Source organism: Diplotaxodon limnothrissa, linkage group LG1, assembly GCF_057381915.1.
Source record: "Diplotaxodon limnothrissa isolate DT_005_m linkage group LG1, D_limnothrissa_male_GT1.1, whole genome shotgun sequence".
Classification (NCBI taxonomy): domain Eukaryota; kingdom Metazoa; phylum Chordata; class Actinopteri; order Cichliformes; family Cichlidae; genus Diplotaxodon; species Diplotaxodon limnothrissa.
The window spans coordinates 10,123,293-10,138,576 of NC_140596.1; the positions used below are offsets into that span (position 1 = coordinate 10,123,293).

General features: G+C 40.2%; 1 protein-coding gene across 5 annotated transcripts in view; it reads right to left on the reverse strand.

Annotated features, from left to right (window-relative positions):
* Positions 1-15,284, reverse strand: part of chd9 (chromodomain helicase DNA binding protein 9) — a 73,904-nt gene that overhangs the window by 12,260 nt on the left and 46,360 nt on the right. For all 5 annotated transcript variants that reach the window (XM_085363498.1, XM_085363446.1, XM_085363648.1 and 2 more), the window contains 15 exons: positions 14,980-15,066; positions 14,603-14,740; positions 13,540-13,661; positions 11,100-11,343; positions 9,134-9,310; positions 8,880-9,023; positions 7,256-7,511; positions 6,780-6,990; positions 5,571-5,766; positions 5,064-5,246; positions 3,933-4,118; positions 3,619-3,729; positions 3,288-3,487; positions 2,777-2,976; positions 2,520-2,679 (listed from right to left, as the gene is read on the reverse strand). In XM_085363498.1, coding sequence (XP_085219624.1) covers positions 2,520-2,679; positions 2,777-2,976; positions 3,288-3,487; positions 3,619-3,729; positions 3,933-4,118; positions 5,064-5,246; positions 5,571-5,766; positions 6,780-6,990; positions 7,256-7,511; positions 8,880-9,023; positions 9,134-9,310; positions 11,100-11,343; positions 13,540-13,661; positions 14,603-14,740; positions 14,980-15,066 — 2,615 coding nt within the window. The remainder of the gene's footprint in view (positions 1-2,519; positions 2,680-2,776; positions 2,977-3,287; positions 3,488-3,618; positions 3,730-3,932; positions 4,119-5,063; positions 5,247-5,570; positions 5,767-6,779; positions 6,991-7,255; positions 7,512-8,879; positions 9,024-9,133; positions 9,311-11,099; positions 11,344-13,539; positions 13,662-14,602; positions 14,741-14,979; positions 15,067-15,284) is intronic.

Here is a 15,284-nt window from a genome sequence, read left to right on the forward strand (position 1 = left end):
GCTGAGCAAGCAGAAGTAATACACAATACACAGACATACGCACACAGACTCACCAATTTGTTGGGCAGAATGCAATTAACTGTGTGGTCAGACTACAGACTGTATTGTATACTCATTTCATTTTCACTTATACATTTAGTCACATTCATCAATTTATGCCTATAATCTCTCATCTTTAAGTGTACTAAGAGCAAAGTACAGCTATAAATACTCCACTGTACTGGCCTTTGACGGAGCAGGAGACTCTACCCAACTCTTCTGAAGAGACCGGCATATGTGCCAACCCTGATCAATTAACTATGAATTATTGTATCACTTAGAGTGACATTATTGTATAGACGTCACAAGGGAGTCATGAGCACATCCACAGCTCGGCTCTGAGGACTGAATGAACAGACAAGCGTCTCTCTCCAGTTGTCATGTGGTTGTACTGGCAGTAGATGAAGGCTGGGAAGTCGAGGCTGACAAGGTAGAGAGGAGGCTGACTCACAGGGGAGACATTAGCTCTGTGATGCATGATCGCACATTACAGGCAGCAGGCTTTGAGCGCAGACAGTGAAGTGCTGGGAACCGATGTGCTGGTGTACCAGAGCTGTAGCGTCTAGCAAGCCTTGAGATTTTCTTGGTGACGAAGACCTACGGTCTAGTCATTCTGTAAGAACACATCATGATGCCTGTTGGCCAATTTTGGCTCTCAGGTTTCAAGGACAAAAATAAATAAATAAATGAATGAATTTTGAAAAATCCTAAAATGATTTTTTTAGGTCACATCTCTGTTAGTACCATTGTTGGCAGGCTAGTCTGCTTCCTTGTATTTGTGACCACTTTTTCTCATCACTTATACCACTATATTCATACATCATCATATGGATCCATTGCTTCTCCTGCCAAGGCTTCTTTTCAGCACAGCTTTTCTATCAAGAGCACTGAAAAAACTGTGGGCTGCTGCTCACAAATACATCATGTCAGGCATTCCATCTTTCTTCTGGTATAACTAGGCTAAATATTGTTATAAATGAGCCCAAAATCCTTCTTTCATTTACTGACACGACCATGAACAACCGGAGGGCTCCAGAGTCTGTCCATCTGTAGGAGTGATGGATGTCTGTGTTGACCGGCCTGGACTTGTGGCTCTGGTAAATTAGAGCTGAACGTCCTCCTCCCTCCGTCCTCCACCCTCCATATTCCTGTGTGACTGGACCCGCCCAGGAGCAGCTGCTGCTTCCTCTGCCTGTCAGCACCCCTTTTCCAAGCCTCTGTTAGTTGCATTTGTGTTTGTGTGTGAGAGATGTGGTTCACTCAGAGAGGCTGCAGAGGATCTCAGCACAGTCAAACACAGTCTTTCAAAAACAAATAACCCAAGTATGTCTGACATGAGTGGCATGCAAAAAATCTCCAATGGGCTGTACATAGAAAACACCATCAGCGTAACAGAGAGATTCTTCATCATAGATAATATTCTCATCCAAAACACGCAATGACCATAAAATGCCTTCTTAAACCTGCATAGTATAAGTATATTTTCATAATTATATTATTCAGCATGCAGTAAAAAGGGGAAAAAAATCTACTGCATTTTATTCAGTAAGGTCCAAGATGTTCACATCGTTATCACCCACTATGATCCAGTTTCATAACCTGTTGATGCTTTAAACTTTTCAAGTCTTTTAGCAAACAGTCTACAGTAATTTACCCCTTCTTCCTATAGCAACCATTGCTGTGCAAGAGCTGTGTCCTACATTTGTGGGTCTGTTAAGAAGCCAGTGCACACCCCCACCCCACCAGTCACATTCCAGGTCCTCAGAGGGAAAACGCACAAGTCAGCAAACCCTGCTAGCTGCATGTCCCCAATTGCCCGGTGTGTCACATATCAGACAATCCCTGGATTCAGCAATACTGGAAAAGGAAACAATGGAGAACTTTCTATGGAAGCTTCAGTGCTCTGCATCCAAAGCCCAATGGACACAAGCTCTGCGTTTTACAGCGCTATTCCCCCCTCTGTAAATAAGAGAGATCTATGACAGCCATTAGATGGGCTGAAGCCTCATGAAGATTCTTATCAGCTAGTGTCAATGTCAAGTCTGTTAATCAATCAGCGAACTGTCAGCTCCAATACATGTTTTAGTGCTTCCTAATTATTGTTGCTTGAAGATGCCGCGGTTAAAATTTGAGCCACGTGCAAACTGTATTTTCATACACTTAGGCTTCATTACACGAAAAATAACTTGAGATCATCTTTGTTAAAAGAGAATAATCACCACCTGCCAGTTTCTATAATAGCTTAAAGTTTTACATCAGCACTCACACACCTCTTTCTCATGCACGGGAGACTAAACAACACAGCAATAGACAATTAGTCCCCATCTCCACTATAAGCCAGTTAAATGCATACTCTCTTTTATCTTATAATGCTTTTGAAATAGCAATATAGAACCTCTATATTGTGGTCATTTGGAACATTATTTGTCTTAATTGATGAAACTCAAATTGGATGAAAAGTGCCATAAGTGAATACTTACTTGTTGCAGTGGTGTTTCAGGTGCTTCTTATAGCCATCGTCCTGAAGCATATGCTCAGGGTTGTGCTTCCTGAGCCACTCAGCCTTGTGGATGTCAAAAGAACTAGACTGGGTTTTCATCTTTTTACCCTTTCTCCCCCGAGGAACTGGGGCAGACAAGCCTAGCAAAATAAAAAAGTGTTGTGGTTCAAATTAATTCTTACTACTTACTGATTGTAATAAAGTCAGTAAATGTCGGCTTGAATTGCTGAGACTCACCTAAGTGATTCTGCAACTCCTTTGTGCGTCCATCCTCGGTAGGGGCTATGAGGTCCCACATGAAGCTTTTGATTTTGTCATCTCCACGATAATGGACCAGGCAGTAGGCCAACAAGGCCCTGCAGATGGACTCCACATCCCACTCAGTCAACTGCTTCTTAAAACGGCCATGGTTGAGGATATCCTTCCAACGACCCCATCTGGAAACAGAATGGGAATGCCACACTTAGGAATACTCATTTGAGTATGGAAGCAGACTCTATATACAGTTTGGATAATGTTTTTTAGTGTTAAAGCAAAAATGCATATTGCTGTAATTTATAATCCTGATGGTCTTGTTTGTTTGTATGTATATGGACAAATTCAAGTGGAGATAATAGGATGTTTAATTCAATCTATTACAAATTTTTCAGGAGCCTCTTTGTTGACAAAAATTCAGGTAAGTCCTTCCAAATACCAGCTATGTTATTTAATAGTTAGTATTAGGTTAAACTTATTAAATGTATCTTACCCATAGACAAGCAAGTTCTTCTCTACTCTGAAGCACTCTGTGCGGCCATAGCTGTTCAGGCGATCGTAGTTTCGTCTGAGCTTAGGTTTGGTCTCATCGCCGTCACTCTCGCCCTCTGAAAGCTCTGCTAGCTCATCCTTGGTGGCACTAAAGGGCCTTGTCTGCTTTCTGACACGAGGAGTGTCAATGACCAGGCTGTTCTGTAGAGGGGGAAAAAATTTCATGGACTTTATGTCTTTTATGCAGTTAAAAGGGAATAGATGTCCTGTGTATGTCACATTCCAATTATCCATTTCTGTGGATATTGTATCCATTTTAGTCTGGTACTCACTCTGCCATTGACCATATCCATATCAATGTCAGCCTTTTTGGCCCACTTGTCCCAGAAATTAGGGTCATCCAGGGAGATGTCTGTACGGTTTCCAGATGCTACAAAACTGGCCTGAAAGCAGACATCAGAATCACATTAAGTTATAATCATATTTGTTTTTCCCCGTATCCCTGAGTCAGGAATGGGCACAGGTTGAGAATTTTAAATAGCCAGCGATATGCAATCTCCACACTCATGTACACAAAAGGCGATAAAGCTGATGTTAAATCATTTGTACTTAACGAGTTCTATTTATCAGATTTCTTGTTTTTTACCTTGGCAAAAGTGGATCCTCGTCCCTCAGACTCAATGGTAATGGTCTTTGTCCTGCGCTGCAGGATCTGGTCAATGTCCTCCTCACAGAATTTGGCCCCTTCATCCTCCTCATCCATGATTGCCCCGTAGGCCCCACGTCGCAACAGATCTTCAATCGCCTTTTTGGACAGCTGCTGCTGCACAGCCTGTAAGGTAAAGAAAAAAAAAAATCACATTAAAGTCATGAAACTATAACACTGTTATAATTACATGATAATAGACCTGAAGTCTACAAAATAGACTTCAGGTGTGAAATGGAACCACAGGAGGAATGGCACTACATAATGCATGAGTTGATCAAATCTCCAGTTGACAGAAATAGCACACTAAATGCAGGCACACAGATAGAGCGACAAAAAGCGTGCCGAATTATTAAAATCACAAAATTAGCAGCTATATATCCAACCCCGGCATTTGTTTAGTATGCAGATATGTTCAGTCAAACCAGATGTAGAAAACTGCTAATACATCCTCCTTACTGTTCATATAACTCCCAGGGGACACAAACTGCAGCTAAGCATCCACCTACACACCTCACAGTGTTGACACACTCCCTCACAAACAGATTAGACTAACAGGATCGGTTACACTTCAAGTGGAAATTTTAAGAGTGACCTTCACGTTTTAGTTTTTATTTTTTTGTTGGCTTGACAAGAAAAAATTGGCTTAGTGTCATTTCACATTTGCTACAGTGTCCTCCTAATGTAATTCAGTATCCCGGGTATGTATGTCAAAACTTTTATGTTACTGGAATGGCAGCTGAAAGAAATGCAGCATTGATCTCTTGTCTTTTTATAAATGTAATAATTTTCAGGAGATCATTAACTTGTTTCATATCCAGCTTTTCAGAGTTTAAGATGGCAAAGCTGGAGAAGAGAGTGGACGGTGTACTGTTCGTTAACAATAAACAGAACACTTCGATCAAAAAACAAAAAACATGTTATTATAATTTATTTGCATCTCCCCATATGAGGCATTAGTCATTGGCGCTGGGGCTCGTGTAATTCTGCAAGATGGTTTCTAATTTACAAGATTTCAAGATTTAACTACTCATTTCTATTCCAGACCGTATGGACAATTCTCAAACTTACCCCTCCCCCAGTGCCTCCTCCCAGGCTGTTATCTCGGCCACTCATGCTCTGCAACACTGCTTTATCCAAACCCAACTTGAGGCTGGCGCGATCAAACATTTCTCGCTCATATGAGTTCCTGGTGATCAAACGGTACACCTTCACTGCCTTGTTCTGACCGATGCGATGGCAGCGAGCCTGGGCCTGTAAAGTATACAAAAACTGAGGAAACTGCACCGAGCATATAATTTGTTTTAATATCTACACATTGGTTTGACAGACTGCTCTTCTTAAATGACTCATTAAAATGAGATTCAACAAATAACATGTAAGTTGTTTGTGGAATGACTGAGCATTCACAACATGTACTTTTTACTAGACACAGTGTAATGCACTTCCCATGGTGGCTAGTTTTGCTGCCTATTAATTGCACGAGCAGATCTCAGATAACTGTTAGTATGCCACTTTCTCGAAACAGCAATAAAACAAAGTCTACAGCATTTCGCTGAACCCACTGCTGAGTCCTACCTGCAGGTCGTTTTGTGGGTTCCAGTCAGAGTCGAAGATGATGCAGGTGTCTGCTGCTGTGAGGTTGATTCCCAGCCCACCAGCTCTTGTACACAGAAGGAAAACAAAGCGATCTGAGTCAGGCTTACTGAAGCGGTCGATGGCAGCCTGTCGCAGATTTCCACGAACCCGTCCATCAATACGCTCGTACAGATACCTGCAACATAAATGAAATAAATATGATGAATGTTTGTACAATACCTTTTTAAATAGTTTATTCTGAGTTCTTGTACATGGGATCCAGGTATAGTGCTTATCTAATCAAACACCAAAATGTGGGCGTTATTCTTTGACAGCCATATTAATTTATCCATACTCAAAACAAGACCACAGTACTTATGGTCTTCACACTATCAAGTATTCTTGTTTTGTTTTGTATTCCCTTTTTCTTAACCCGAGAAATATAAAACTATTTCTACAAGAGGTGAGTATGCTCTTTCATCCTCGAGTCCACAATCATCCCCTCCTACAATCCTACCCCTTGCTCTTCCTGGGGTTATCCACTTCCACTCAAGAGAAACCTCAGAATCTCCCACTTGTCTAATGTGATGGAGCCCTGAGGGCTTTTGTAACCTACTGCTGAACCCTGTCTGAGGTCTGTGTTGCACAGCACCTCACATGTTTACAATAGCTTGAGGTTTGTTCTAGCTTCTGGTGGGCAGCCAGCAGAAAGAAAGAAGAGAAAGAGAAAGGAAGAGCTAGAACAGGACAGTGAAGGGCTTTAGCTGGAACTTAGTTTGTACACATTAGCTTTATATCTTTGATGAAAGAGAAAAAAAAATAATTCACGTATACTGATTGAAATAGCTCCGTGTATTGCACTCTAAAATTTAAACCTAAAACCCTGTGATGGAACTGAGACATTATCAAGTTACAAATGCTAAAGAGAAGATTAAAATAGCAGGCTGTCGTGTAAAGTGCCTGGCAGTTTGGTGTGATAATTTGACATCTCTTTGAACATAAAGGAAATTAGAAATTTAAACAATGCAGGTAGAAAGGAACATTTAAAACTACTACTAAGTGTACAACTAAAACCTTGTTTGGTTGTGTACAACAGATATGGTGCTTCCTTACTATCAGACTGGATAGAACGAGGTCAAAGGTAAGCGAGTAAGGGTGATATCACATTTGAACTGCAGGACTACAGTTTGTCTAGTTACATCCTGTTACCTTCTCTGAATGAGGTAGTCTTCCAAGATGTCCAGACAGCGGACCATTTGGGAGAAGATGAGCACCTTGTGCCCTCCTGCCTTCATTTTAGGCAGCAATTTGTCAATGAGGACGAGCTTCCCAGCAGACTGCACCATAGCCTGCAGGTGAAAGTCTAGGGCAGTAGGGCTGTGCACTTCCCTGAAGTCTTCTAGGATCTTTTCCTCTGCTCCTGTCATAGCAAAGACATGGGCGCATTAAAAAAAAGTATTGTCAAAATTAATTATTTTATTTAAAGCCGGATTTCGATTCAATGACTGATATTTAAGAGCATAATTATATGAGAAACAATGGTACTTGTGTACCATAAAAAAGCAGATTACAGAAAGAAAGCAAATTGGCTAAATTTGGCTGTTAGCTCTAGAAGGTGAGAACAAAAGCTGTTAGTTTGCAGTTATTACAGAACTTCTTTATTTAAGCTTTCAGCGCTGTCCTACCTTTGATTAGGTAGGGGTGGTTGCAACACTTTCTTAGCTCCATCATAGTGTTGACCAGGTTGGGCATATTTGCCGGGCCAGCTCCTTTAGCCAGGAAAGAAAAATTCTTCTCTAGGATGGCACGGTAGTATTTCTTCTGAATGTTGGTGAGCTCAACTTCAATGATGGTTTCCTCTTTCGGAGCCAACTTCTTCTCCACATCTTCTTTCAAACGACGCAGCATCATAGGCTTCAGGATACCCTGAAGCTTTTGCACCTGTGGGTCACAGAGACAGTTTGAACTCACCTTTGGCAGCTGCTTCTATGCTGCACTTGTTTGGGGTCTAAAAATTGTATGTTTGAAAAGGATACAACTGTAGCTGTGTTGGGTTATAACGAACAGTATTATCCAAGTCATCAAATTTCCATTTTCAAATTTAGATTTATTGCATTTAATAAGTGTATTTTAAAAGTTACAGAGCAGCAAAAAATGAAGAAATTCAATTTCTGTTCCATATCATAGACAGACACGTATCATTACACATGGAAATGTGTATTTCACAAGTATAGCGGGTGATGCAAAGAACCACTAAAAGTAGATAACATACATTATGTAAATAATCACTGGCTAGAAGTGTAACTCGGTGTTAGCTCAGCAGTTGACTGCAAAATTATTTTCATTTCCAGCTACTGTTAAGAAATGCCACAGTGGGGAACTATTTGCATCATTTGGTGTTAAGCGCAACCATAGTAACACATACAATTTCACTCTTAAAGCAGAAGTCGCTGAAGAGTAAAGCTGATCCAAGCACAGTATTTTATATTACAGAGTCACCTTCTACATATTATCATTATTATTGTAGCTTGCCAAAGAGGTATAATCTAGGCCATCTCATATGTATGTCTAGTAATTTTTCCTTCATCTTATGAAGACCTACATCTCACAAATCATGAATTTGTGCTGTAGTGCAGCATCACGGTGTAGATACTATTACACTCCAAGGACTGGGCCAGCTTTACAAAGTGCTTTTTTTATTACACACCCTGTGCAGGACTTCATTTAATATCAGTTATGCTGTGTGGAGAAAATAAGTCTCCTAACAGCACCAGCAGCTTTTACTATGAAAAGAATTACACATTTCTAAATTTAGTTCCATGTGTTGAACACTGGCTGCTCCACACTTCCACACTCCTGACATTGAGATGTTTTCAGCAGCCTTCCATTGAACACCTCTTTGGTAACACTGACTAAAAATGAAATGCCAAACAGCAGTATGTAGCAGGAAATGCGAAACTGTCACATAGTCCAGCACTGAGCAGTGCAATACCTGTTATCAATTGTTATTATTCATCATGTGTTGGATGTGTGCGTTTTATGACTGTGCCCTAGTTAGAATAGGCTCCAGTTCAACAGTATCTTCACTGATGAGCAGTGTGTTTGAAATTTGGCTGCCCATTCATAAAAAAATACTGAAACCAACACTGAAAAGAAAGATCTCTTTTAGATTCTGCAAATATTAAGGTGCTGTGTGGAGCCATAAAAGCACAACAACACAACACACATTGATGCAGTTTTTCTCTAAGGTGTATTTTTGTCATGGAGAATAAAACTCTTGAGACAGAATGTGCACATATCTAAGCTCACCTGCTCTTCAGTCTTAAGGTCTCCAAACTCCTGCATGAAGGTGTTTTCAGAAGGGAAGCGTGCCGGCTCCAGAAAGTGAAGCAGGCTGAAGAGCTCTTCCACTGTATTCTGGAGAGGAGTACCTGTCAGCAGGACCTTGTGTTCCTTGAAGAGGACAAGAGTTTAAATGTAAAGTGAAAATTGCTTCAATTGGTATTTCTGAATAAAATTCGGACAATGTGTAATAATTTTCTCTAAGCTCATGATTTATCTACCAGGTTCATGAGCTTGAATCCCTCTAGCAGCTTGCAGTTCTTGTTCTTGAGACGATGGGCCTCATCAATAATAACGCAGCGCCACTCTATGGCATTGAGTTCGGGACAGCCTCCAAGAATCATCTCAAATGTGGTAATAACAGCCTGAAACCTGTAGGCACCACGTATGATACGACCCTGAAGACAAAAAGGGGAGAAGTGTACATATTTCATCCGTTTAGTTAAAATATCGTATTTTATTAGCTGAAGTATGCTCAATGTGTTATGTGATTAAAACAATGTTGTTTTCTATTTACACAAGCACTGAATCTGAAAAAAAATGTACTGGAAAAAGTGCTATAAACAGATGCACATGAAAGGTACATAGTTCTTCTGACAAAGCTTGTCCTTTTCTGTGTTGACATTAGAAACCTACATATTTGCAACCTTTTTAGCTGTTGACAGCAAACACAGGGTTTCCTTTATTTAGACTTCTCAAACATCAAAAAACATACATTATGGTTAGGAGGCTATCTACAGCATATCCAGTACACAAGCACCTGCCAGTGAGTATTTATTATTTGTTTATTTGTTTGTTTGTCTGGGGAAGCGTTGCTTTCCCCCGCCCCTCCATTTGTATCCATTGCCTTGACAACAGTCCTCAAGGGATACTCAGTTATCCAGTAACCCCCTCCCACAGCCAGCCAGCCAGCCAGCCAACAGGCTGCTGTTGAGGAGTCAGCCACTCTGATATGCCTGAGCAGCGATGACAGAGATCTCCCCGTGGGGGCTGCTATGACATCACAGGCTGCCTGGGAGACAGGCTGGTGGCGGCTCCACTCTGTTCTCCTCTCGCCTTAGATTCCTCCTACGGTTCGTCAGAATACTAAAAGGTCCTAACTGCCTGCTGTGACACATCACATGGCCTGCCAACCACATAAAGCTTCTGTTCAAGGCTCACTAACTACCTAGCAGCCTACATATTGTCAGGCACGGGCCCTATTTGGATTCTTGCTATATGCATATCTTAGTATTATAAACCAGATATTTGTTGAAACGCTATCTCTCTCTGAGCAAACCCAAGCTGTTTATAGATTTATATTTTATACAGGCTGACAAAAATCAATACAGCTACAAAGTGATACCTTTTCAAGCGATTCTGAACACAGCCTTGACACAAACCTTACAAACAACTTGCACCAAGCACAGAAATCCACTGTGCTTGAACTGTTGTTTGTTCCCGTCTTACAGCAGATGAGTTTTCCTTGAAAAACATGGTGTTAAATGAGGTTGCTGCACTAGCTATAAGACTGTAAAGGGTATCTGGCGTTTGTGTTGCACACACAATCACGGTTTTCCTGGCTTTTCAATATCCGACTCCTATTGTTATAAGAAGGCCTCCTGCTTTGAAACATATCATTACACTACTCATAGGATTTCATGTTACTGACACAGTGCTGCTGTTTTTTAAAAAGCACTGTGATTACTTTAATCTAAGTGAATCACAGCCTTTCACTCTTAAAAGGTAAGCACAGCAGAATTGAGTTCTGCTTGCCTGTTTTTAAAAAGGAAAAATTAGGTATATATATTAAAATGAACTAAAAGACCTCCAAATCCTTACATTTCTCTATGTGGTTGGTAAGAGAAACAAGCTGGGAGTACCCCTGTGCATCCAGAGCTGATTCCTTTATAGGTCCTTAAGTCTTCTCATAGCCAAAAACAGCCAGCGTGGTGATATACAATCATATTACGGTACCTACTACACATTGGCCAAAACTATATGAAAGGATGCAAGTAATACATAGCACATTTCAGCTTCTTAAAGGGCTCCTTTCTATATTATTCTCTTGATTGTGTGACAGAATAACACTGGTACTTGTAAAATAAGAACTACTGTACTCAAGAGCAATAATTGTGAATTCTTGTGTTGAATCTGCTGTACTCATTTTAAAATGTATTATTTTCTGCACTTGATATATTCATTTACCTGTGCATCCCTGAAATACATCTCATACTGCTGGAGCATCTGCCTGCTGACCATGCTTCCATGGTAAACGATGACATTGAGGTGGGTCCAGGTACGGAACTCCCGCTCCCAGTTGGTGATGGTGGAGAGTGGGGCAATTATGAGAAAGGGCGCTTGGATTCCAACGCGATGGATTTCTTCTAGGAAAGTGATGGACTGTATTGTTTTCCCTAGGCCCATCTCATCTGCCAGGATGCAGTTCCGTCTTAGAAAAGAAAACACAGTGGATTTAGGACAAAAAGAAAGCAGGAGAAAATAAATTCCTTGCTTTGTACAAAAAGTAAAGTAGGTGTGTGGGGGGGTGCAAATGTTTTGAATCTAAGTACTGTATGCAATTTTATCACAAACACAGCGTGGTGTATATTATGAGAAATTCTTCTCTTCTAACAATATACAAAATGTGTACAGATGGCCAGGGGAATAGGTGAAAAGAGGAAGGGCAAGAAAATGAAAGGAAAATGCAGAACTCCGGTGACAATAAAAAACAAACAAAAAACAGTGAAAACAAGATAATCAGCAGTAATAATAGTCCCAAGATATCATACAGCACACAATGGTAAATGCAACTGCCTCTGCTGCGTGGTGTACTCCAGCTAACCATTTATTCAGCTGTCCAGTGGGTGGGGGTATTATGTCTTGATGCTAATTGCAACGTGCAGATATTCCCACTGGCCTCTTAAGCAGCTCTCTACTTTTGATGAATCTCTCTGCGTAGGCATACACAAACTCCTGCATGCTCACACATAACAAAACCAATTCCCAGGGTTAATGCAAGCGCACTGACACTGTGTTCAGCAGATGTACTGTGCAGCACATCTTTTGAGATTGTAGGCGAAGAAAAGCAAATGTCGCAACAGTATGCACCTTGACAGGAAATTTGACTACCCTCACAGGCCTAAACAAATAATGTGAATACAGAAAAACACAAGATGGTCCCACACACGCAGGATTCAAAGCAAGATAAATCATTCATTATTTATTATCTGCAATGCCAATACACCCAAAAGACCTCTTCTTGAAACACAAAATGTATGTAAAATAAATCAAATATACTACAGTATCCTGAACTGATGGACATTTCTGTTATTAATCCAATTTGCACTGATACAAATAGAGCAAAGAAAACAACAAACAAACCTCTTTGTACAACGCTAAACAGATTAGCAACACTACATATTATATCCCCAAAAGAGACCACAGAATTGGATAAGCACATCTCTGAAGTATAAAAAACAAAATATTATTACCTTTATGAAATTAGGGCACATTACATAACCACTGCAATTTGTGATGTGTATGAAATTATATGCCTTTATTTTTTAAAACAATGGTTCCATAATTAAATTTGATCTCACTTAAATTAAAAAGAAGCGTGTGTGGGGGGCTCTGTGCAACGCGTCATACAGTTGACTGCTTTTGGTTTGAATCATATCTATGAAATAGACTCCAATTTGTTCATGTAAATGGAGAGTCCTCTTCAAACACCATAGGTTAATTATGGAGTTCCACAGAGTCACGTGCTAGGGTCAATTCCTTTTACATTATATATGCTTCCCTTAGGCAATATCATGTATCATAGCATACATTTTTATTGCTTTGCAGGTAATACCCAACATTATCCATTAAGCAAGATAGCACACACCAATTAGTTAAACTGCAGGAATGCCTTAAAGACTTAAAGACCTGGATGATTTTCAAATTTTCTGCTTCTAAATTCAGATAAAACTGAGGTTATTGTACTCGCCCCAAAAATCTTAGAAACGTGTTATCTAACCAAATGCTTACTCTGGATGTCATTACCTTGGCCTCCAGTAACACTGTGAAGAATCTTGGAGCCATTTTTGACCATTTAATGTGCATAACAAACAATACGTAGGAGTACTTTATTATATTTGTGCACTCTCTCTAAAATTGGAAATACCCTGTTTCAGAGTGATGCTGAAAAACTAGTTCATGCATTTATTACTTCTAGACTGGACTATTGTAATTCAGTATTAGTAGGCCCTCCTAAAACTCCTTGAAAAGCCTTCAGCTGATCCAAAATGCTACAGCAAGAATATTAACAGGGACTTGGAAAAGAGAGCATATTTCGCTCATGTTGGCTTGGATCTTGTTAAATCATGTCAAATCTTATCAAACAGGTTTCTTTAACACGGCAATGACTTCAATGGAATGAAATGCTCTCCAGGTTTTCTATTGGGCTGTGATATTGCAACCCAATAGAGCATCTCTGGGGTGTGGCTGAGTGGGAGATTAACATCATGGATATCCAGCTGACAACTACAAAAACTACATGATGGCATAATTTCTGTACTGTGATACCAGTTAAAAGCTATTTGGGTTTTTCACAATAGCTGCAGATTTTTTACAGGTATGCATACTCACAGTGCTTAAAACTAACCTGTTGTACCAGTTGAAAAGAAGCCAGTTGACTCCTTCTAGCTGGTAGTCCCTGAGGCTGTTGCCATTCCTGTATTGCCTCGATTGTTCCCTCTTCTTCCACAGATTGGCAGGAGGACGCTCCTAAGTGACATATATGGCAGATTGGAAGTTAACTTTACATTTTTGATGAACACTTTTCCATAGAACGTAAATATTACAAATGCATGACACAATTTCTTATACATAATGTTAGCATTATGACCGTACAATTGACTGGCACCCCATCCAGGGTGTACTATAGCCGAGATAGGCTAAAGGATCTGTAACTTATACAATAGTAAATTGGATGTGGAGCTAGCATTAGTGTTCATAAGCAAAATGTTGGTTATTCAAGCAAACTGGAGAATGACATTGGTTTAGAATATATAAAAAATAAGGAAATCCAGCAGTGTGACATACATGCAATATAAAAACAAAATCTCCAGCACGCCAACCTTTCTGCATCTGCAAACCTATATGGTAACATTGCACGCAAAAAGATATACACACAGGTGTAGAGGTGTAAAAACTGACCTATTGTTACAACCACAGGTATGCAAAGTGTGAACTATTGTAGTGGACAGGGAAATAAAAGACGAAAGATAACCTGAAACAAAAACTGTCAGTCTTCATAGTACAAGTTACACGACTGATCTCTGTGTAGTCTAGTTATAAATACAACAGTTTGTTTCTCAATAAAGGGGAACTATAGAGTATGATAAAAAACAAAAACAAAAAAACATTGTTCTCTTTGAAGATTCGTCTATTTCGTTTCTCCTAATTTTGACTTCCGTCTGTTCAGTACGTCTTGTGAATCTTCAATAGAAAATGTTTTCCTAGTTTTACCTTTCCAATAAAAACATCATTCACTGATGTTGAAGTGACTGACAGCAGGGGTTTGTCTTTCAAGCTCGCTCATACCCCTGTGTGAGTGTTGTCTTATTTAGATCACTGTAATATGTGTGTACACGCACACGCGCAAGAGTGATAAAGAAACATGGAAATACAGCGATAACTGAAGAAGGCTGGCAGGCACAACTTACCACCCTGCGTGAGTCTGGCTTGGCTGCCTGCAGCTGCTCAAACTCCTCAATCTTGCTCTGATCTACATCGTCCTTCAGCTCCCAGGTGCTGTCTTCATAAGGCAGAGAGCACCACTTCACCAGGTAGTACACCACTTCCTGTAACAAGCAGAGGAGGATTAGCACTGAAAAAGACTAGAGTGAGGCCAAGCTTTGCTTTTACAATATTAACAAAGGCTGCAAGGAAGCCCATTAGGATGGCCTTGGGCATTTCTGAGATACAAAGACATTGCTAGAGTGGAGAATCTTTTGAAAGGAACAAAACCAAGAAAACCGTTCAGGAACTTACACAAATACAGAACTCACGTATGTGATGAAATGAAAAAGGATTCGCTTACCTCTCTTGTATCTTTGTCCTCGCAATATGACACCTCCAGCACTCTATCTACTTCTACATAGTCAGGGTTAAATGGCTCCTCTTCCATCTGAGCGAGACAGAAGGAAAACACAAAAGGAAATGAAAAAGATTAAATAAAGGGAATAAACCAAAGTGCCCACTCACCATCTGGAAACTGAGATAAACATTATATTGTATCAAATGAGTGAGTAAAGAGACTCAAATATATGCACGCAGATGTGTACTGAACGTGCAGTTGCATCCTAAAAGACACACCAAATTGTGGAGACACGCACACCCACTTAT